General features: G+C 53.2%; 9 protein-coding genes across 9 annotated transcripts; 6 read left to right on the forward strand and 3 right to left on the reverse strand.

The window, feature by feature from the left end:
• Positions 1-1,681: 1,681 nt before the first annotated feature.
• N7482_008882 (uncharacterized protein) lies at positions 1,682-2,842 on the forward strand (the record flags this gene model as incomplete). The annotated part of the gene is made up of 1 exon (XM_056691006.1): positions 1,682-2,842. The coding sequence occupies one exon, from the start codon at positions 1,682-1,684 to the stop codon at positions 2,840-2,842; it is 1,161 nt and encodes a 386-aa protein (XP_056540771.1).
• Positions 2,843-3,203: 361 nt separating this feature from the next.
• N7482_008883 (uncharacterized protein) lies at positions 3,204-5,000 on the forward strand (the record flags this gene model as incomplete). The annotated part of the gene is made up of 4 exons (XM_056691007.1): positions 3,204-3,297; positions 3,358-3,450; positions 3,524-3,890; positions 3,941-5,000. The coding sequence occupies 4 exons, from the start codon at positions 3,204-3,206 to the stop codon at positions 4,998-5,000; spliced, it is 1,614 nt and encodes a 537-aa protein (XP_056540772.1).
• A 1,554-nt stretch (positions 5,001-6,554) lies between these two features.
• N7482_008884 (uncharacterized protein) lies at positions 6,555-6,776 on the reverse strand (the record flags this gene model as incomplete). The annotated part of the gene is made up of 1 exon (XM_056691008.1): positions 6,555-6,776. The coding sequence occupies one exon, from the start codon at positions 6,774-6,776 to the stop codon at positions 6,555-6,557; it is 222 nt and encodes a 73-aa protein (XP_056540773.1).
• A 1,115-nt stretch (positions 6,777-7,891) lies between these two features.
• On the forward strand, positions 7,892-11,363 carry N7482_008885 (ankyrin repeat-containing domain protein; the record flags this gene model as incomplete). The annotated part of the gene is made up of 5 exons (XM_056691009.1): positions 7,892-8,001; positions 8,055-8,272; positions 8,327-8,455; positions 8,509-10,795; positions 10,859-11,363. The coding sequence occupies 5 exons, from the start codon at positions 7,892-7,894 to the stop codon at positions 11,361-11,363; spliced, it is 3,249 nt and encodes a 1,082-aa protein (XP_056540774.1).
• A 399-nt stretch (positions 11,364-11,762) lies between these two features.
• Positions 11,763-11,972, forward strand: N7482_008886 (uncharacterized protein; the record flags this gene model as incomplete). The annotated part of the gene is made up of 1 exon (XM_056691010.1): positions 11,763-11,972. One exon carries the CDS (start codon positions 11,763-11,765, stop codon positions 11,970-11,972), a length of 210 nt encoding a protein of 69 aa, XP_056540775.1.
• A 709-nt stretch (positions 11,973-12,681) lies between these two features.
• Positions 12,682-14,774, reverse strand: osm1 (putative fumarate reductase Osm1; the record flags this gene model as incomplete). The annotated part of the gene is made up of 4 exons (XM_056691011.1): positions 12,682-12,779; positions 12,849-14,531; positions 14,602-14,670; positions 14,738-14,774. The coding sequence occupies 4 exons, from the start codon at positions 14,772-14,774 to the stop codon at positions 12,682-12,684; spliced, it is 1,887 nt and encodes a 628-aa protein (XP_056540776.1).
• A 1,506-nt stretch (positions 14,775-16,280) lies between these two features.
• On the reverse strand, positions 16,281-17,969 carry N7482_008888 (aldehyde dehydrogenase; the record flags this gene model as incomplete). Its single annotated transcript, XM_056691012.1, has 4 exons — positions 16,281-16,425; positions 16,515-16,963; positions 17,028-17,421; positions 17,515-17,969. 4 exons carry the CDS (start codon positions 17,967-17,969, stop codon positions 16,281-16,283), a joined length of 1,443 nt encoding a protein of 480 aa, XP_056540777.1.
• A 1,903-nt stretch (positions 17,970-19,872) lies between these two features.
• N7482_008889 (uncharacterized protein) lies at positions 19,873-21,060 on the forward strand (the record flags this gene model as incomplete). Its single annotated transcript, XM_056691013.1, has 3 exons — positions 19,873-20,059; positions 20,117-20,187; positions 20,239-21,060. 3 exons carry the CDS (start codon positions 19,873-19,875, stop codon positions 21,058-21,060), a joined length of 1,080 nt encoding a protein of 359 aa, XP_056540778.1.
• An 882-nt stretch (positions 21,061-21,942) lies between these two features.
• Positions 21,943-22,171, forward strand: N7482_008890 (uncharacterized protein; the record flags this gene model as incomplete). The annotated part of the gene is made up of 2 exons (XM_056691014.1): positions 21,943-22,048; positions 22,095-22,171. 2 exons carry the CDS (start codon positions 21,943-21,945, stop codon positions 22,169-22,171), a joined length of 183 nt encoding a protein of 60 aa, XP_056540779.1.
• Between the last annotated feature and the right edge of the window lie 133 nt (positions 22,172-22,304).

The following is a 22,304-nucleotide window of genomic DNA, read 5'->3' on the forward strand; positions in this document are numbered from 1 at the left end:
TGCAGTCGAACGATAAGAAAGAAGCAGCTTGGAAGCAGCTTGGTGAATGACTTTTTTGGTCTCCAAGGGCTCTATCGTAGATGATGCAAAAGAATCACTCGGGATGGAAGCGATCTTGGAAATTGGCGACAAAGCGGAACCGGTTGGACAAACGAGGACCACAATGCGAAGCTGAAAATGGACGATAAATGGCGAGAACGATCGGTCGGTCACGCTTGGTCCGGCGATGGGGTACGAGGGGCTCGAGACCGATGACGAGAGGTCGCGAGGGAGGGGGAGAGGGGAGGAGGAAGCGGGGGGAGGGAAGAAACAGCCCGCACGGTCGACGATCTCGAAGCTAGGATGAACCGATGGCAGTCCTGACGCGGTGGACGACGGATGGACCAGGATGGGGGTGGAAGAGGGGAGTGGTAGAGAGGAGCAAACGACCCGTCCGGTAGGTTGGTTGTTATGAGTGGACCCGCAGCAGAAGAGCTTGAGAGGGGATCATAGGGAAGAGGACCTGGACCCGCCGACAGAATTCTGAGTTAGGATGAATGCACAGCAAAGCATAAGATCGAAAAAGTTGAGAAGGCAAGAGAATGGGAAGAGGAGAGGAGAGGAGAGAAGTCGTACAGGTGTGTGGTGGTGAAGGAGGTGGTGGTGGTTGGTTTGGTTGAAGGGCGGGAAAAGCGTGTGAAGAGGTGAGGCGGTGGTGGGGGGAGGTTCGTTAGTGTCAGTGACTGACTTCCGGTCACCACCACTCGACTGCCTCCGTTGAACGACCCGCTGAACTCTCAACGAAGACCACCGAGCTTAAACGACTTGTTCAGAGATCTCTGCAGGGCTCAAGGACCCAGAGTTTCCACCACCCGGAAAGTCGGTAACTTCAAAGGCGGACAGCCAATGCTGACATCAACACTGCGGTTGACTGTAACATTGCCCGAAGCAGGCACTGCTTCGTCCCTGGCGGACAATAGTCGGGCAGACAGTGGAAAGAAAAAATCCAAATCAATTGCAAAAACTCGAGTCCAGTGAGATACACTTCCTTTGTACACCTTTGCTCCTTTTTTTCTTTTCGCGGTATGCCCCGAGCCAGCCGTTTCCAGCTGCATCTTGTACCAGAGTACGGAGGGCCTCCGCCTCTGTCGTCATTCTGTCGGGGCCCAAGTCTTCACGCAACTCAAGCATCGGGCATGCGATCTCCCTCGAATGGGGTTTGTAGGATGTTTACGAACAGCCGAGGTATCCAAGAGTGACCTTGAACTGGAGGATTTGCTAGACTTGCCTCCCGTTACAGGCTATCTCGGCAAACCGATGGGACAGTGAGATACAAGTAGATCGCGCCGCGCACACACGGAACCCTTCCCATCAATATCCAATAAATCACTACAATGGAAAAAGTAAATTACCATATAAGCCGGTCTGTGTCAGATCACCCTATCAAGCCAAAGCTAGCCCTAAACCGCCGTGATTGCGCCCTCCCAATTCACATGCTTCCCTTCCTACTTCGTCCGGCCCAAGGTCTACTGAACCGAGACCTCCCACCTTCTCCGAAACCATGGACCACACACATCCGCGCAAGCCTTCCTTAATACCTGCTCTCGGGCGCATGAAATCCACCGTTAAATGAGCTTGAAATCCGATCGTCACCTCCTTGACCGTCCCTCCTCGCCCAAGCCACACCGCCAGAAGACCAGCCATGCCCGACGAACCGGAGAACATGCGGGGTACCCGCGACTCTGCCCGCCACCCCGAGCAAGACGCTCCGGCCACGAACACAAACACGAGCGCACCGGGAAAAGTCGCCTCGACAAGTGACAATGGAACGCCGTCGCTAGCGAATCGCGTCCAAAGCTCCGCTGCTGGCCTAGCCCGGAGTGCGTTCCAGGGCACAGACTCGTCGGACACGGCGCGGACGCTGGCCGGCGCGACGGGCGGGAAAGCAGCCGGACCATCTACACTCGGATCGGGGGCTAGCAACCTTGCGAGCCATGATATCGCAGCGTCGCGTGGGCTAGGCACAGGAGCAGCGTACGCAGGGCCCGGCGCGGCGGACTCCTTCCGGAGCGAGACGGCCAGCTCCGCGCCAGGTGGGTTCGAGCTTCCAGCCTTGTCGGAGGAAGACTTCCTCCGATCGGGTGCATATACAGACGAGCATAGCCTACAACTGGGCAGCGAACACAGGAATGCGCACAGCAATACGAGTCTAGGAGACTTACAAGGCGAAACGGGAAATTGGAAGGGCAAGCAGCGCGCACACGACCCGGTGCAACGGAACTACACTAGCGCCTGGGAGCGCGCGGACAACTCAGGGTCTCAGGCGCATACGTACGAGGCACAACCTAGCGACGGCGCTGCTGTCGTCTCGCTGCTCGCGGATACGTCGTTTGACCCGGGTTCCGGGGGCAACGAGGAGCTGGATCTTGACCCGGCTGCGGCACCACCGCCGCTTACGGCGTCAGAGATTAAGATGCTGGACTCGTTTAGGCGCCAAATTGACGCGAGTTCAGATGGGCACACCCAGCACCAACAACCGAGGCTATCGAGTCTAAGCCTAGTCCCCGATATAGACACCTTCCTCCAGCAGAACGACCCTTCCGCGTTTACCCCCGGCACAGATACGAGAGCTAACTCGGCCACAACCCTCCGCGACACCGTCCTTGACAACCTTCCCGGCGCAGGGGATTGGGTCACTGTGCATGAGCGGTACCACGATGAAGTCTGGGGGTACCTGCGCCCCGCGCTGGAAGCAGCTAAGGCCGAAATGGAGGAGAAGGGGCCTGAAGTACAAAATGGAGAGGAGAATGATGGACCAGCTGTGAGGCGATTGAAGATGATATTGAAGCATATGCGGGCGTAAGAATTGTATTGCACTATATGGAGTTGCATCTTCCAAGGCTTGTACATATGATCTACCTATGCATCGTGGATAGATGGAGTTTGACTTGAATGTATCAGTATATATGTGACCATGTTTAGACGATTGCAGCTGCGATGAATTAGTATCACCCACTCATCTACTCTATCTAAAGATTCGAATGACAATCAGGAAAGGCTTAGCCATTTTGGGTGCTGTGCACGCTAAGATCGCCACATCACCTGATGGTGAGATTGTACCTGGCACTCGGTCAACTTCGCTCTGCAGACTTTCCCCCTTGCAGACCGCATCCGCTGTCACTATTTGATCTTCGTGGACATGGTCTTAAATCACTGCTGTGAGAATGACATCATCAATCTCATTTGGTGACACGAACTCCGGGTTCCAAGTAGGGACTAATCACGGCAGTATCGACGCGCAGTTCCACCTTGCAGCGGGTACGTCCACATGCAGCGAAGGGTGCAACCTGCCTGGTAGATCTTGCCTTGTTAACACAGAACTGCACTCTAAAGAGCGATCCGAAGTATATAACACCCAGGGTGGTGCAGTCTTCAGCGGAAACATTTCGGCCAAACGAGATATTAACATTTGTATGAGCCCGTCTGCAATTTTCTGAGCATTGCTGTCAAGATCTGTCTATTCTAACCCCTTTGAAATCCATAGATCACATTACCACAGTCCGCCCCCTCGCTGATTCCATCTACAAGTCCCTCTTCAACTCAGCAGACCTATTTGACCAAGTCAGAAATGAGCTCGGCCTTCTCGTAGCCGTCCTGAATGCGACTGAAGAACATACTCAAAAGTTCCACCTAGATGATACACAGCTCCCTAACTTAAACGATGCGCTGAACAGATGTCACGGCGTCCTACGTGAGCTTTCGGAGCTGAAGGACCGCTTTGACAATGTCGGTCCTCAAACTCGGGTCACCTGGGAACGAATGGGCTGGGGGGAGGCTGAACTGGTCGATATCCGGACAAAGCTCTTGCTATACATACAAGTGTTAAATGTGTTGAACACAAACATGATACGGTTTGTTTCGCACCAAAGTGGGCCTGGGAGATCCGCTGACTTCGTAATAGGTCGTCTCACGAAAATGTCGAACACCTGTTGAAAACGTTTATCAGTGAGATTCGCAGCGGAAAACGCGAATCTGCGGCGATGTCATGCGTTTCAACTGGCTCGCTCACACTAGATGAGAGAGAGGCGTGGAGACATCTGCGGAAAGAATTGCAGAGCATTGGCATCACTCCCGACATCTTTACCCAACATCGTGGTTTCATCCTCACCACCTTGCAAACTTTTCTGTCGCAGGACGGCATCGAAGATTGTCCTGTCAACGTCGAGACAGCAAACTTCGACCAGAAGCAAAGTTCACCAGAATCGCCCCGCGAGAATACTGACAGTACTTCGAGAACGGGAACTAGGGACGATGTCTCTGCGACCATGGTCGCACACGGTAATAATGACCGCTCGAAAGGGAAAGCTGTGGGCACCGAATACCAAAGTCCGCTTGATATTCTAGCGTTAGCTCGGATTCCCAAGAAACCCAATCGAATGGCTCGGCTATTACACCGAATTACACATCCAAATGCCGAGCCCAAGGAGGCAATGCAAACCCCACGATTGAACAAAACAAAGCAAATGGTCGAGGAGGAATTTGCCAGTGCGCAGGCTACCAGAGTCCCGTATCTGACCCTGAGTGCCGACAATCCATCGGACGAATCGATTGTCTCGTCAAAAAGGGGGAATGACCCAGCCTCTCCGCTCGACCTGCCATCGGGCACAGACTACCTTCTGTCCGAGTTCGACGAAGAAGACGAAATGCCCAAGACTTATCTGAATGATGGGCTTTATGACAATGGCCAGCAAAATTCCGAGCATGCTGATACCCTTTCCCAGAGGCAACATGTTACCGGCTGGCCCGGGGTTCTGTTTCCTGTTGCTAGTCTTTACGAGTTCAATCTTGATAGCGGTATTTCCGAAGGCGGGTATACCTACTTGACCTACAATGCAGGGGAGTTGTTCGGTGTGGTTGCCGAGAAAGGAAACGTGTGGCTTGCTTACAACCAGGACGACCCTACACAGAAGATTGGATGGATTTGGGACAAGCATTTTACCAAGCTTGAACGGCAGTACTGAGAGCAAGTTATTTACATAAGTATGTTTAAATATCAAAAATAGAAAACTTTATACATACAATCTGTCCGGATACCTCAGATCATTGCTATAAGTAGCCCGGTGCCAGCCTGGGTGATAAACCACTTCAACTCATCAGTGTTCCACTAAGCCCTCGCAAGGCATAGACAGCCCTTCAAAATATTTATCAATGCATCTGCTCTGGGTATAGGTCCTTCCCATCTCCCAATGTCTACTGGACTGCCACCTGCTTCCACTCTCTCCATATTGGCCTATTCCAACCTCCCTTTTCTTTTCCTACTTCTAGGACTGCTAGCAACGCCGATGGACTGAGAACATGACCCTAAAAAACGACTCCTAAGTACCCACTTTGTGCAGGACGCCAACTATCGATAATTACAGCCATTTGACTGTTGACTGGTGGCCGCGATGGGGTATGGCGACGAAGTTGATATTAGGGTATTCGGCAGCCGCAGTTCGCATCGCAAGGAAAATTGGCTTCGGCGCCTTTATGGAAACAGAGGTTTCAGATTGCTCAGATCCAGAGCCAGTGCACAGGAGAAGCAAAATGGCCTCTACTTCAAAAAACTTTGAATTGCCTGAGAGCAGAATAAAATCTATGAAGCTGGTCTGCCGGCTACGAACCCTTGGCCTGTTGCAGATTTGCGCACCACAAGCTTAAATTCCCCACGCCATCAAACTCGAGGTAAGAGTACAGCTGAGGTCACTTCATCTGATCCAGAAGGCATGACACTGGCAGCCGAGCCTTGTGCACAAAATTACCACTCTGTTGAGAATGGAAACATTGAGTTCCAAGGATACTCCGCAGATCGCACCTTCATTCAAGGCTACAAACATGAACTGGGAAATTGGGAATTCGATTCATTGCACAAAACAATCCTTACTGACTTCTCAGTCTCAGGTCTTGTTCTTTTCAAACAGCTTCGCAGCCCACGAGGTGTAATCTCAGCAATATCCGTTCATCAAAGGTAGGTCAGAGGATGAGCCTCATTGAAACAATGATTGTGTTCTTTAAGTGATAATTAAGGGCATCAAATTAGCCACCTCGAAGAATTAATTAGAGGGAGAGGGTGCTCGGGCGGTCATAAGTCTGGAAATCGTTCCTACTCCGAAGACAAATAGATATAGTCGGTTCCCTTGATTCAGGATATGATCGGGAACATGAGATGCCCTATGACAGACACAGTTCATCGTAAACCAGTAGAATTCCATAGCCCAACGGTATAAAGCTAGCATTAACAGCCAGAATGGCTACCATTCTGGTCGTACGGGTTCTTTGTATGAACCGTAAGCATATGTGCTTTGAGTTTATCCCCACGCCCAAAACCAAACGTCTTTCCACATCTAGGGCACTTGATTGCATCTGGGAAGAGATGTGTCGATTTGATGTGCCGCCAGAGAGATGAGTCACAGGAGAAGCCTCCGTGATAGGTACAGTCTCTCCAACCGCACCAGAAGGGGCCAGGTGGATGTGTACTAGAATAGTGCCATAATCAGATTAGTTGGAGAACTTTCAAGAGCCTGGTATATACCAACTTACACTTTTCTGGTCTTCCGGGGGCGATGGGGGTTAGGCTCTTGTGCGTAAGTCTCACGATCGACGAGACCGTTGTAGTTCGAGGGCGAGCCAGCCAATCCAACCTGAGACGGGAGACTACCCGAAGTCACATTGTTGAAGGACACCTGTGAGACTTGTGTGGCGTCGTGAGATGCCACTTGATGATATTCCCATGGCATCTCATTGAACGCCTGGCGCATCTGGGGTGGGAAGCTTTGGCCACATGGGAAGTGCATTCCCAACCAGGGCCATTCCGATGTCCGTCGCCTTGAGGAACTACATAATGAGCTTGTAGGTGGTGGACCTTGATAACAGCCTGGACTCGACAAGGCTTCGTGGTGAGATGGACCTTCAACAGTTGCTGAGTGGTCCGTCATCCAGTCAATGTCTTGAGGTTGGGTAGCCGGCATATCCAGGCTGATATTGTTTGAATACAAGGTCATAGCGACGAAATTGTAGGGTAAGAAAATGAGATATTCCGACCGAGCTGATGAACCGGGGTAACATTAGAGAGGGCTGGGTAGACAGTGAGAGATCTGGAGACAGGATGGTGTCTGGAGATGGAGAGGTCTGGGCTTTAAATAAAATCGAAAAGGAATACTGAGAAGAGAATTAAGAGCAGAGAGAAGTATGAAAGGGTAAGATCCTGTGGTCGATTATTTTGCTCTGCGCCAATAAAAAGTGCTCGGTGAGCGCCTCGTAATGTTGCCTCTCACTTTCTCCCTGGCCAAATGGGAGCCACCCGGGCTAGAGCCGTAAAATTGGTATCAAGCTACTGTAAAGCCCCCCAACCTAAGCCAAGCCTGCTGCTTTGGTTGTGTTCGGCAGATCGGGTCTCCCCACTCATCCAGAAAGGAGGGAGATACCTGCGAAGTACATTAATATCTACCAAATTTATTCAGGCGCCAGTTCTAAGAGATGCGTATTAAAGACGGGTCCAGTGATGCCATTCCAAAACTCTATTGCGCCTACCGCCCACTTTAGAATGATAATTCTGACCTCTTCAAATTAGATCTCGGTATCCAACAGAAAGCCGACGGTTTTGCCCCCTGCGCTAATGCTGTGGCCACGAGCCTGCTGGCGTCCTATTCGCCTCCCCAGCGTCGGCGCTGATTGGCGGAGGTCACAATTTTGGCCAGTCTGACAGCGGCCAAGCTCTGACCTGTTGAGCCCGTTCGGGCTTGCCTCCCTCATATATTCATATACCCATATAAAGTCGCCAAAACTGTCGTTTGCAGACTCCGAAGGTCCTCTATTCTCATAATCCGAGGTTCAACTAGTGTGAAAAGCGTCCATTCTGTGTTTCTTGACAAACATGGACTGGGAGGCCCAGAAGGCTGAGATCGAGCGACTTTATCTTACGGAGGGGAGGACCCTTAACGATGTGATGCATATTATGGAAGCATCTCATGGGTTTTACCGTGGGTATGAAATTCCCACAATGCTTTGCGATAGATCCTCTGGTTGACGATATACAGAAAGGGACAGTATACCTCGAAGCTCAAGCAGTGGGGCTTTAAGAAATACAAGGCGGGCCCCGAAAAATGGAAGTATATCAAGAAGAAGATTGAAGAGCGAAGGCAACAGAAAAAGGAAAGCGCTGTATATATCGATCGTATTCTTCAAGAGCCCAAGAAAGTGAAGTACGAGATCGGCCGACAAGCTTTCCAATCGACATTCGAAAGGTTTTGCTCCGGTATTTGATATCAAGCAAAACCAGTTTCGAGTGTCAGTGACTGACGTGAAGCAGCTCCCTCTCCGAAAACACCAGAAGGCGTGCTGGTCTGCACACCCAGAGAATCTACATTGCAGACTCGATGGCCTTCAGACCTTCCGTGGTTCCGGTTCTCTCGTGCAATGTTTTCCCCAACTTATGATGGTAAGATAAACGGCGCAACCTTGATTTTAAACGCTTGTTAAAAGATTCAAAAGACGACATTCATGTTACACTTAGCACTATGTTTTCCTCTCTGTCTGCTGTTGAACATCTGGACGTCGATCTCCGCATGCTCCTCAGCGTAATCCCATTCCTTACCGAACACGGCCCCGACAATGAGGCGAAGAGCAATCGTGACGAGGTTTCTGGTCTTCACCTTATTATGCCAGAAGAATATGAAGGCCAGAACCTCCACACATGTGACCAAATTCTCTACAGGACTACCAGAATGGAGCTTCCTGAGACTCTCCGGGTATTCATGTTTTTGCTCTCAAATAATTTCCCTCTCGGGAAATATGGTGCAGAGTTTTTCCCCTCCTGGGATGTTGAACAGGAACATCGACTGGCAATGGTACTTTTAAACGCCCCTGGCCTGGCTGCAGTTGACAACCTTCGACACTTGCTTTTTGTGGGAGGACCGACAGCCGAGGCCATTTTCGAGCGAATTTTCCAGTCCGCTTTGAGATTACACGATTTGAGAGCCTTGCGAATGATGCTGGAGGCCGGCATAAATCCCAACACAACAATCCGTTCAGGCACAACTGGAAAGGCTTCACCACTAGAGTTCGCCGCAGTGGTTCTGACCGGTAGGCTTGGGCTTGAAATGAGCCAGCTTCTATTGTCATTCAAGGCCGACATTAACAATCATTTTATGATGCCGGCAATTGATATTGCCATTCGGATGGGCAAAAAAGACCTTGCACAGTTCTTGATATCTCAAGGGGCAAAGGTTGGCCTGTCATCGCTGAAAGTTTCCATTATGAAAGAAGACTCGGTCTTAGTTGACTTGATTCTCACGGCCGGCCTGAATCCCGATATGTTGCTGAGCAACAATGATTCAAGCGACCCCGAATTCACCGCACTCGGTCAAGCTACAATTTGTGGCAACTTGACGATAGCACAGATGTTGCTTTCGAAAGGGACAAATGTGAACGCAGCACAGATGGTCATATTTCAAGAGGAGAAGTTCCAATCAACGGCCTTGGGTCTTGCATCGAGAAACGGTAATCTCGAAATGATGCTTCTGCTCCTGAAATCATCCGCTCATGTCGACAGCAAGGTATCTCTCAGCCCAGCACAGATTCCTTGTCTCGTTCTTGCCGTAGCTCACGGCCAAAGAAAAGCAACCCAACTCTTGCTTCAGTTCGGGGCTGATATCGACGCTGCGAACGGATTCAGGACGGCAAATGAGGGACGGCAAAAGACACTCGTTGAGCGGGCATTGGATCGAAAGGACTTTGAGCTACACCAAATATTGTTGAAATGGGGAGCTCAGCCAGTCCCACATGCTCTACAGGAATACTACAGCTCCCAACTCCCTCGTCATATCAGAAACGATGATTTCGAGGCGGTCGATTGGTTGATTCGAAGGGGGGCTCTGGTGAATTACGTGTTCAACGACTTTCCTGACCGCCCCTTAGGAATGGCAATTGCACAAGGCAACATTAGAATCATTCATTTGCTTCGCAAGGCTGGCGCAGTAGCCTCAGAGCTCGTCGTCCCTTATTTAGCGGATCTTAGGACAGCCGAGTTTCTAAATCACTTGGGGATTCTGCCCGAGATATTGAAGGCCAGTGGTCCAATGATTCTGACTTCGGCCATCTCCTCAGAAGACCGAGATCTGGTGCAGTATCTTCTCGCTCGCGGAGTTGGCCAAGATGGTCATCCAGGAAGGCGACCCAGTTTACCGGCATGCAAAACTCCTCTAGAAGCTGCATTTTTACGAAAGGATCTGTCTGTAGCACGGATTCTCATTGCGAAAGGAGCGTCAGTTGGTGAGACAGAAGTTATAGCAATGGTCTGGCAGGCTATCTTAAGGGATGATATTGAAATTCTTGAACAATTTCTCGCCTTCATCCCAGACGGTTTGTCTGCCCCGACTGCAGTGGGAACCGCCATCCTCGCCTCGAAACCATCTTTTGTTTGTCTGCTAAAATCCTCGGGTATCATGCTCGAGGGAAAGGCTTATCTCGCCCCCTCTTACTTTTTCCGGCCTGAGGCAATCAGCCATAAGGAAGGTTGGTGGCATTCAACAGACCGCTACGTGAAAGAGGAAGTGGGATCCGTGCTTGAAATTGCAGCGCGTTGTGGAACACTGAATACTCTGCAATTCTTACTTGACTGGGGAACATGGACAAGAGAAGAGAGAGGGCGGGCGTTGACAGCAGGCCTATCCTGTGGACATGATGATATCGTGTCGCATCTACTGGAGATGGATAATGTAGATGTCAACCAGGGGATTTTTCCACCCTTTTCGAACCTCTCTAATACACTTATCATGAGGTATGATACCGTTCCAATCTGTTCCTAAGGTTGTAGAACTCAGTCTCTGACTTCTTATTGAAGGCATCCGGAAGAATATATTCCACTCCAATTGGCGGTCCGCTCGGGCAATATTGAGCTCACGAAGCTGCTTCTGACCAGAGGAGCCGATATCAACTGCCTAGAAAAGGGCATTGGTGGAACCACTCCACTGCAACAAGCCGCAAACAAAGGCAATACCCAGCTGTTGACGCTACTTCTGGACGCTGGAGCTGACGTCAACCATCCCCCCTGTCATGACGGCGGAGCCACTGCATTGCAATACGCAGCCTTTCATGGCTATATTTCAATAGTCCGTCAGCTACTTGACGCAGGCGCCGATGTCAATGCACAGGGCTCGATGGTACATGGGCGAACAGCTTTGGAGGGCGCCGCGGAGAATGGGCGTCTGGATACCGTACAGCTTTTGCTGGACCGAGGGGCATCAATTAAGGGGATGTTCAGGCAGCAGCTTGTTCGTGCAGTTGAGCTTGCGGATATCATGGGGCACTGCGCTTTGGCCAGATTTCTCAAGTCCCTTGACGCCTGATCAATAAAAGCTAACCATGAATTCATAAGAGAGATTCGTTTCTCTGTACTTATGAATGACATCTTTAAGATGGAATGGCGGTTCTACAGTCTAGCTACCAGCGCTGCGAATCTGGAATCTTGCTCGTTGTTCTTTTGTAGTCGTTTGATGACTTCCTAGGCCTGCCTAATGACATAATAGGGTGTCAAGACAAAGGAGGGCCAAATGCTACGCAAGATAACTTCTAGACCAGAAATGCACTCTAGGCAACATTCTTAGTTTATACCGTCATTCTATTGCTCTGACAGAGGGGGAAATGGCGGGAATATCGAGATTACTACTTTAAGCGAAGATTTGGACCGATAATTTTCCTACAGAAAAGAATCAGGATGGATTATCGTGTCCGTGTGCGCCCGCAGTATGGTCACTGATCAAGGCCAGGCCGCTCAGATCGACCTTGAGCATGAAGCGCCGGAAACAAATCCCGGCACTCGCTTCGACACCTCCCCAATGGACCTTGACAACTCGACTAGTGCACCATGGCAATACAAACAGCGCCGAACTACGCGGTCCATGGGAACTGCGCAGACGTCGCATCAACAGCACTGGCGCTCTCTCCATACAGGCTAGAGCTGGATATTTCGATCAAGACCCAGGTTGCTAGCCAGTTCAAATGGTAAAACGAGAGGAGCGCTGTTGCAGGATCCCACGGTCAGTCCGATCGAGACTCGGCGTTCACAACGCCAGTGCACAAGAGATAGGCAAAGTGGGCACTTGATGAATCAGCCCGTTGTCAGTGGTGAGTTTGCACAGCAGCCCGCCCCACAGGCGCCTGCTCCCGTGGCCCCGGCTCCCCAAGAGCCCGTGCCACTAGAGCCTGTCTACTCTGCACCCCTGGCCCCGCCTCCCCATGACACGCCTGTCTATGTGCACCAGCACGAGAGCGAGTAAGTTTACTTCACACAAGTTGCATGGAAACTATACTAATTATTCAATCAGCGGCGCCTGCCCTCACCCCCACACTGACGACGGCTCCGCCCAGGTTGGACAAGGCCCGGATGCTGACTATTCCTCCACATATTTCGACAACACATATTTCCACTACTAATTACTTCTACTGTCTCTCCCACAGAAGCAAAACCGTACACATCAATCTAGACAGTGTATTTCAAGAACGTAAGGTGGTATGATATGTTACACGAAGACCAAGCCCCCCTTTCCAAGGGCGGCGTTTATCATAAAGTCGGCATGAACAAGCGAGGACGCAAGCAGAAAGACAGGACAGGACAGGGATGGGGTATGTAGTTGGACGTTAAGTGATGGGCGTAGTGGGTGACGCTTACAGCTCCAGGCTGGGGGTCTGGCCCTTGACGCGGCCGATGACAGTCTGGGCGGCGTACTTGGGGATGACCTCGTCGTCGTGGAGCATGGCAAATTCTAGGAGGTGTTAGTTACGTGCAACACACGGATTGGGGTTAAATTGGTCGTAGTGGAGTGCAAACGTACCCTCAGTAGCATCACGGCCCATGAAGTTGAACAAGGCGTTGGCACCGCCGGGGTGCTCGTCGAGCCAGTTGGTCACGTCCAAGACAATGCCCTTGACAACGATCCACAGGTCGTCCTTCTTGTTGTGCTTGGCAACCTCCTCCATGCTGTACTCCTTCTCAGGGATCTTGAAGTTGGCCGGGTCAGACTTGGCAGAGGATTCCTCGGCAGCTGGGGCCGCTGCAGCGGGGCTCGCGGCGGCAGCGGGAGCAGCAGCGACGGCGGGCAGGCTGCCACCAGGAGCGGCACCGCCCCACTCGACGGAGATCTTGCCGGGGGTGGACGGATCGATGTGCAGGGAGATCTGGCCGAGACGCTGCTGGGCGGCGGACGAGCCGGTGGTGATGAGCTTCCGGAAGAGGTGCTGCGAGGCGGAGTCACCGGCGACACGGCCGTAGACAACGCAGCCCAGCAGGGACGAGCCACCAAGACGGTTGGCGCCGTGGACACCGCCCGCCAGCTCGCCGCAGGCGTAGAGGCCTTCGAAGGGCTGTTTCTCGCCGTTGAGGACTTGGGCGTGCTCGTCGATCTCGATGCCGCCCATGGTGAAGTGGAGGACGGGCTCCATGACGGCGACGTGGAACTCATCATCGACGGAGAAAGGCAGGTTGTGGAAGAACTTCTTGTTCCAGGGGTCCTTCTTCTTGCCGTCGGCGATGAGGTTGTATTCGTCGAAAGTCTTCTTCAGCGCGGCGTCGCCGCAGCCGATCTCAGCGGCGAGCTCCTTGCCGGTCATTTTCTTCATCAAGCCACGGCCGGAGTAGTGGCGGGTGTGGAAGTCCAAGACCTTGGAGGCCTTGCTGTTCAGCACCAGGCGGATGGGCCACTTGCCCTTCTCCTTCTCCTTCCACATTTGGCCCGAGACGTAGTCACGGTGTCCAAGCTCATCGGAGAACCGCTGGCCGTCCGAGTTGAGCAGGAGACCGCCCTCGCCGCGGAGGGCCTCCGCAGCGAGGAACTTGAACTTCGCGCCGGGGTCCTTGGGGTCGACGAGACCGGTAGGGTGGACCTGGACCTTGTCCATGTCGATGCCGTTGGCGCCGATCTTCATCAGCATCTTCTGGCCGTCACCCGTGGCGTGGGTGCCGTTGGTGGAGGACAGGCCGAAGGTGTCGGGGCGGTGCAGCTTGAGCAGGGAGGAGTCGCTGAAGTCAGCGGCGTAACCACCAGTGGCCAGGATGACGACGCCGTCGGCGGTCTTGGTCTCGCCGTTGAGAGTGTAGGTGACACCGGTAACATGGTTGTCAGACTTGTTGACGGCGGTGACATGGGCCTTCTTCACGATCTGGACGCGGCTAGGCTCGGATTCAGCAAGCTCCTCCAGGCGCTGCATGAGAGCGTAGGTGATGGCCATGCCAGGGAACTTGGCATCGTGGCCACGGTGAGTGCGGGGGAAGGAGTGGCCGCCCAGACGAGAGACTAGAGTAAGGTCGAGGTTGAAGACATCCTGCAACCACTCGACGGCCGCGGCGGACTTGTAGGTCAGGACTTTGATCAGGTCGGGGCGGGCCTTGTCACGGGCGGACTTGAGGGTGTCCTCGTAGAACGCCTTGACGCTATCTTTAATGCCAAGATCGATTTGGGTGCGGGTAAGCGCGCCGTTGATGCCGGAGGTTGCCTTTGTGGAGTTGCCACCGAAGAAAGCTAACGAATTTGGTCACTCGGTCAGCACGGATGATTTCCTTTTGAACAAGATTAAAGCGGTAGAACATACCCTGCTTGTCCAGAACGAGGACATTGCCACCGTTCAAGTAGACGGTGTGGGCAGCACTAAGGCCGGACACTGTCAACCACATCAGTCAGCTGAGAACCTGAGGGAGGATGCGGGGGGCAGGTAGGAGGCGACTTACATCCACCACCGACCACAATGACTTGCGGAGCTGCCATATTGTGTGGGCTGATGTGAAATGAGGGGGAGGAAAGGGTTAGGAGAGAATCAAGGGGGGGAGGAGAGAAAGAGGAGTGGAGCGGAGGAAAATAATGAAGGGGGGCTTGCGATCTTATGAAAAACGGGGACTGGAAGGCAGAGGGAGGGATCCGGGGCAGAGCTCAGATGCCGACGTCTATCGGCCGAGGTATAATACGCGGGGGGACGGGGTGGAGTTGGTGGGAAGCGCCGACCGGTTGTTAATTGCCCGCTGCTGGTTTGTTCGGGAAGAGTGGAAATAGCGGATCATTGAAACCTGGGGAAGCCACAAAATCAGAAGATTACGGGGGAAGCTGATTTTTGCACTGGCATGCGCAATCACATGCTGGTCGTGCGACAGCGATCCTGAGGCGCACATCGTCACATGCGCCTGCGTCATGCTTTCATTCGCATTGACCACGGGGAAAGTGTTAGTGACACCCACCCGGCGATGGGAAGAACTATCGTGGCAGTACGGGAGTATGGTAGTCGGTCAGCGGAACCATAGAAATATATTCCGATATCTCCCTCTCCCATCGACTTCTCTGAGCGCGAGATTTTCGGACTGTCCCGTCCGCCGCGAGCCTCGGAAGTCAAGCAGGAGGACTAATGGGCCGAGACCGTGGCCGAGTGTAACACCCGTGCACGCGCACCCAAGACATCATCCGGGGGTGCATATGAAGATACCGCCAGTCGATGGCTTTATTAGTGTATAGATCTAGATTCTCTAGACCGATAGATGTACAGAATTGCATCTCACTGGAATAAACCCCCTCCCCCATCTTCATCTTCGCATGCACATCCCAACAGGCAAAAGCAGTCGCCGACGGCGAAAATATTCGCCACTGATTGGTGGCATGCGTCCATTCTGATGACATAATCCGGGGGGTGGAATTGCCCAGGTGGGTCACGATGACCTCATCGATCCGACGGTCCGGCGATCAGTTGTCGGTCAGTTGCCGACGGCATTCATCTACTGACCCGTCCATCAGCGAAAAGCGACATACAAAACCAGCCCCGGTGTCCAGTGCCGCCCGCGATGCCACAATGCCACTCCGGTTCGTCTGGCCCGGCCTGGCTGTTGGGTGGGGCCCGGGGTAATGCACACCGAGGGCAGCGAGGACTTATCGCCCGAGAAAGGGCCGGAGCTGTGGATTGTTTGTGGGTTATCGGGCGATCTTCACACAAATTGGCGCGGTTGATGGCACTGGGGCCGTCCTGCGACTTGTTCTCGACGATACTGGAGCATGACGTGCCCGGCCATTTGGAAGGAGGTTGGCGATGCGGAGGACGATCAGCCTCGTGGGAACAACATAGGAGAAACAGACGGTACGCGAGAAAATAGACTCCAATGGGCAGGCATCGAGCCTGTACACAAAACATGCATGATATGTTCAAATGCTTGCCATAAACGTCGTGCCGACCATCAGTCCAAAACAAAACAACCGCGCTATATATCTGCCGCCAGCACCGTCGATCGGGGTACCCTAATCCATCCAAGTTACACTCTTCGTTGACAGGAATTCATTTAGGCCCTCATCCGCATTGAACCGGCCCCAGCCGCTATTCTTCACACCACCATGCGGCAGCACGGGCTCATCATGGATAGTCATACTGTTAATATGAACAGCGCTGAAAAAACGCACAAAAACAAAGAGCAGAGTCAGCACACCAGCACCAAAGCTAAAAGGCCTCCACAGAACAGAAGAGACGCAACTCACCCAGACTGAATCCGCTTCGCCATCGCCAGCCCCCGCCGCAAATCCTCCGTAAACACACTCGCCGACAGCCCATACCCACTGCTATTTGCCAGCCGCACCGCCTCGTCCTCGCTCTCGAAGACCATGCATGCCGCCACGGATGCAAACGCCTCCTCTTGCCAGACGGGCATGTCCTCTCTCACGCCGCCCAAGATGGCGGGCGCCATGCGCACGCCCGAGTTCGCGGGGAGTTGCGAGTCCGCAGAGCCGGAGATGAAGTGTGCGCCAGCGGCGACCGCGCTAGAGACGAGCGCCTCGACGCGGGTCTTCGAGGCGGTGTTGACGAGGGTAGGGGGCAGGGCGGAGGCGGAGGCGCCGGCGGCGAGGGCGGTCTTAAGGGCGGCGGTGAAGGTGGGTACGATGGAGGAGTGGACGAGGATACGATCTGTTGCCATGCAGATTTGGCCGGACTAAACAAGCGATAGGCGTTAGCGCGTCTCCAGACCGATACGTACTGTCTAATGTGTTACTCACATTCAAAAAGGCACCAGCCAAAACACCCTGCACGGCAGTCTCCAGGTTTGCATCCGCGCATACGATAGAGCTGTTCTTGCCGCCGAGCTCCATCAGACAAGGCTTCAGATTCTGGCCGCATGCGCGCGCAATCTTGCGGCCCACAGCCGTGCTGCCGGTGAAGTTGATCTTGCGCACGGCGGGGTGCTCGATCATCGCGTTTACGACCTCGGGTGCGTCCTGCGGCCGGCAGTGCACGACGTTCATACAGCCTGCGGGCAAACCGGCGTCCTCGAAAGCGCGACCAATAGCCCAGTAGCAGCGCGGCGTGAGCTCGGACGATTTCAAGACAGTAGTGTTGCCCGCTGCCAGGGCGCAGGCAGCGGAGCGGATGCCGAAGACGTAGGGAGCGTTCCTGGATAAGTAAACGTTAATCGGACCATTCCCTCCTTCCCAATTCTTCATTGTGTAGAGCGCGGTAGTATTATAAACTAGGTTTACTACCTACCACGGCACAATCCCCAAAATCACACCCATCGCCTCCTTAAACACAATTGCACTTTGCCCCTCTGCCTCGACAACCGGCACACTCCCGCAGATGGAGGTAATCCGGCCGGCCACCTCGCGCAGCATGCGAATCGCCAGCGGGACCACGAACCCCGCAGATGCGCCTTCATCCGCGCCCATCTCCGTGCGCATATACTCGGCGTTCTGCTCGAGGCGTTGCTCCAGTAGGTCGGCTGCCTTGAACAGGATGTCCCGTCTCACGGTGGGTTTGGTCTGCGACCAGGCTGGGAAGGCGGCGTCGGCGGCCTCGACGGCGCGGATGGCATCATGCGGGGTGGCTGCAGCGGCGGCCCAGCAGGGCGCGTTGGTATAGGGGCTGATTACGTCGAAGGTAGCCGAAGAGTACTCCTCTTTACCGTTGATGAGGAAGGGGACTGTGACGGTGGGCTCTGCCATTCTGGTGGTCTTGACGTGCACGGTGTCTCTGCAAGGAAGTAGTGGAAGTGGTGGGAAGTGCTGGGCGCGCTGATTGTTGGGGAGATTCCATTATCGTTGCTTTGGAGTATGTCGAACTGCCTGCCCCACTGTCCAGCTTACTTCTCCAATACGAGAGGATTGGAACTGTGCATGTCCGGAGTATTTACTCGCTCCTCTAGGGACCAGCCAGCCAGCCGGAATGGTTTGTATACCGCGACGATCCCTTCCCAGAATCGCTAAACACTCTCATACCCACTCATCTCCTGCGCTGGAATCGCCCACACACTATTCTGTTCTCGCTGGATACATCCCAAGGTCCCCATTCCCCTATACCCTTGGAACACAACTTGCCTATCTTGGTAGGATACGGACCTCGCCAAGTGACTGCCAATCCGAGATACCGAGTCAACCCCCCACTGAGTCTCCGGGACTGTGAAGAGTTTCGGGCAGTCTGCCAATACTTCGCCCCACTGGACTCCAAGATCTCCTATTTATCTGAAGCGCCGAGTAGGTTCCACCGTACCGTGTACCTGAATGGTGGCTGTCGTTGCGTACAGGCGTTACTTCGCATTGCCGTCAGTGCGGTTCGATACCCATATAGTTCATTTATAAATCGCAAATTTAAGTTCTCAGCTACTCCGTACTCCGGATAGTGCACCGTGATCCGCGATTTAGCCCGCTAGTAGTGTTCTATTTCGGACCCGGCAGAAGCTTCCGTGCGGCGGAGAACTCCCATTCACTTCCTGTCACTCCTGCCAGGCCAGGGAAAAAGCGCCAAAACGGCGCTCGGCATTCGATAGTGCTGAGAATCACGGGTGTGTGGGCAGAGCCCAGCTCGTTTCCACGGGTGGATTAGCAACTAGTGGCTGGGATCTGCATGGCAGACCTGTCACCTTGTGAGTTGACAACACATTTTGCGTTTATGAACAAACCAATAACGGAGCAGTTGCACCGAGCATATGGACGTGCATTCGAGAAAGGGACCGAATTGATGGCTTGGCTCGCTGTTTGAACGTTGCATGCAGCCAACTCAAGATCTATAGAACCCCTCATGCCATGTTCAACGCCTTTCATACTTATGTGACTTGCCTAAGGTGGTTCCCTCACGATTTTCCATGACTCGCCATGGTTAGACGTACACACCCATTCACCCTCCGGACCGACCACTTGACATATCAGATGGTGATCGCACCCTCATCCTTCCCGATCGGGCCTGCAGAAGCCCCCACTATGGGGCATTGCTAACTCGAGCCAGGGAATCCGAGTCCCACCAGCCCCAACAACTGGGTCTCGCCGGCAGAAAGCATGTCTTGTTACAAATCACTGGTGCACCAGCCTTCCCTTCTCGGCCAGGATGTGCAGCACTAACAGCGCCGAACCAGGAACCACAGCCCTGCCACACGGGCTCGGGGGGAGGCCAGCCAGCGATGTCATGCTGCCCCGCCCATACTTGCCAGAGTGACCGTGCTCGCATCGCATTCGTCTAGCGTAATCGGCCGACCACGGAATGGGAATGATAGCGGCCTCCACTTCCTCGCATATCCCTCCGCGAGATGTTGCAAATCCCGTGCTCGGAAGGTGGCTTGCTGATTTGGAGTGTCCTGCTCGGTGAATGATCGACGGAGTGGAGGAGTGTGCGGTTTTGAGATTGGCCCAGGATGTACCGGGATGTTCGGCTGGAGGCCCAATGTAGGTCAGCTCATGGTATCGTGCGTCGTGAGCTGGTTAGGCTGGGCCTATACATATCTGTGGCGGAGGACGCATGGGACTCGCTTCCCCAGGAGTTTCGTTCTTTCTTGTGTGACTTGCACCCTCCTCTAGTGGACTTTGTGTGGCAATTGATCTGTGCGGCATTGAAGAGCCTTTGGACCTGCCCGACACCATGGCTCCTAGTGCACGAGGTTGGGAGATGATCGAGATCGTTTCGGTCTTGGTCGCGCTGTGTCTGATCTCGGTAGTGCTTAGGTGGGTGGCCCGCCTGCAGAGGAGAGTTGGTTTTGGCGTGGATGACCATCTAAGCGCCCTGTCGATGGTGCTGATGATTGCCATGTTAATTGAATTGGTGTTATGTGAGTTGGTTCGTGCAATTGGCAACCCCCTCCATCCATACTGACTGCGATGCACAGGGTGCTCTATTGGGGGCAACGGTGCTCACGTCCGCGATCTTGACACCAAGACCCTCATGAACTACTGGAAGGTAAGATCAAACTACTCCATTGCCGTGACGAACCCATCCAACTCGTTGTAGATCTTCCTCGCCAATCAATTTACCTATTTCCTGCTCTGTCCCGCCATCAAGATCTCCATCATCTGCTTCTACCGCCGCGTATTTACGAACCCCCGCTTCCAACACTTCACCTTCGGCCTGAACTGCCTCATCGGCGCCTGGGGCACAGGCATCTTCCTCGCCTGCGCAGGCCAATGCCGCCCACTCCGCGCATACTGGGACCACAGCATCGAGGGCCACTGCTTCGACGCGAACCTCTTCATCATCGTCAACCAAGCCTTCAACGTGCTCATGGACTTCGTTATCCTCATCCTGCCCGTTCCCATGATCTGGGGCCTACATCGTGCCTGGCAGGATAAGCTCGCACTGAACGCCGTCTTCGCCCTCGGCGCCTTCGTCTGCTTCGCCAGCATCTACCGCATCGTCGTGCTCTTCTGGATCAGCCCCTCCGACCCTACATACACCGTCTACCAAGCCACCCTGTGGACACACATCGAGCCCTCCGTCGGCCTGATTTGCTCCTGCCTTCCGATCATCCGCGGCCTGTTCCCGGCCCTCAAGCTGAGGAACCGCTCGAACCGCAGCGATCGCCCCTACTACATCAACACTGATATCAGCAATTCCAACTTCCTGTCCAAGTCCAGCCCACGCTCACCGGATCTGGAGTACATGAAGATGGAGGCGGGCATGTACAGTACACAGATTGAGCGTAATGGCTTGAACACGGGTCGCTTCTTGGGCGATGATCTGCATCCCCTCAATATCAAGGTGCAGACTGATATTGCGATTACCCCGGATAACGACTCCACTGCTCCTTCGACGCCGCATAGCCAGCATCACTGAGCGTTGCGCTATTCCGGACGTCATGCCGATATGATGTGATGACCCTTCTTTCATTTCTCCTGGAAATCGGGTATATGGAGTATTTTTTTGAGCAAATCAGGTCGCAGCTTCCAGACAGGTGAAGTTAACTCAGTTTTCAGAAAGCTGCGTGCAAACCTCAATCTTCAGCTAGAAGGGACGCTGTCCAGGCAACAGCCCACCAAAAGCGAGACACTTGAAAGGGGATCATTCAAGCAAGCGACGTGTCTGTCACTTGCTATAACAAAGGCTATGGTACCCTCGATACCCTCAGCAGAGCATCTTGTCGCTCTGTTCACCTAAATCGGCGATCTCACCACCAACAACGCATCTTTGCAAAGTCACCCCAACTATCCATACTTTCTTGTCCTGTTTCAACATTCATTTGTCTACATTTATATAATGACTTGTCACCCTGTGGTCTGATTTCACTAACTCCGATTCTCTATTACGGACTCCGTTATCCTTTCAAGTCAAACAAATAACACCCTGGCTGGATCACAAATTCAGAAGCTAAAGCACTCAATCCACCAATGTAAATACCACACAATCATTTGATAAAATTATCCCTCCAAAATCAAACATCGGCGGCCCCAATGCCTTCGGTGGCCACCCAGCCTGACTAGCCGTCCTCGGTGCCAAGACTGGCAACCCAATGCTATGGGTGCTATCAAATGCACGGTAGCTTTGATTGTGATCTACTGCTGGTGGTATAACATGACAATTGGCGCCTCTAGATACACTCTCTTGGCTGAGGTATCGACCTCCAGGCTGAGGTTCAGGACTATTGCCATCGGCCTGGTGCTGCAGAACACTCTTTATACCAGGTGGTCCTTTGTTTTGCCCTACCTTTTCAACCCGGATATGGCCAACCTGGGCACCAATGTCTCATTCATCTTTGGCGGAGTCTGCGTGATTTGTCTTGTTTCCCTGTGGTTCTTCCGGCCTGAGACGGCCGGCACACCATACGGTGAGCTGAATGAGAGGTTCATGAACGTCCCCGCAAGGAAGTTCAGTTAGGACCGATGCGGAGGCCATGGGTATTGCTGCAAAGGACGGTAACGATATGGACGGATGTTTCCTAGTCCATTAATTGCGTATGATACATCAGCATCAGCAATAGAGCTGTGAGGGTTGACGGCTTGCTTAAGGCAAACGGGTGAGGCCTGTTCGGCATTTTAGAGTCTGTTTGAATGTAGGTTGTAGTGTAATATTCGCCAAGAGGA

Source organism: Penicillium canariense (genome assembly GCF_028826845.1).
Source record: "Penicillium canariense strain IBT 26290 chromosome Unknown utg000006l_segment0_segment0, whole genome shotgun sequence".
NCBI lineage: Eukaryota > Fungi > Ascomycota > Eurotiomycetes > Eurotiales > Aspergillaceae > Penicillium > Penicillium canariense.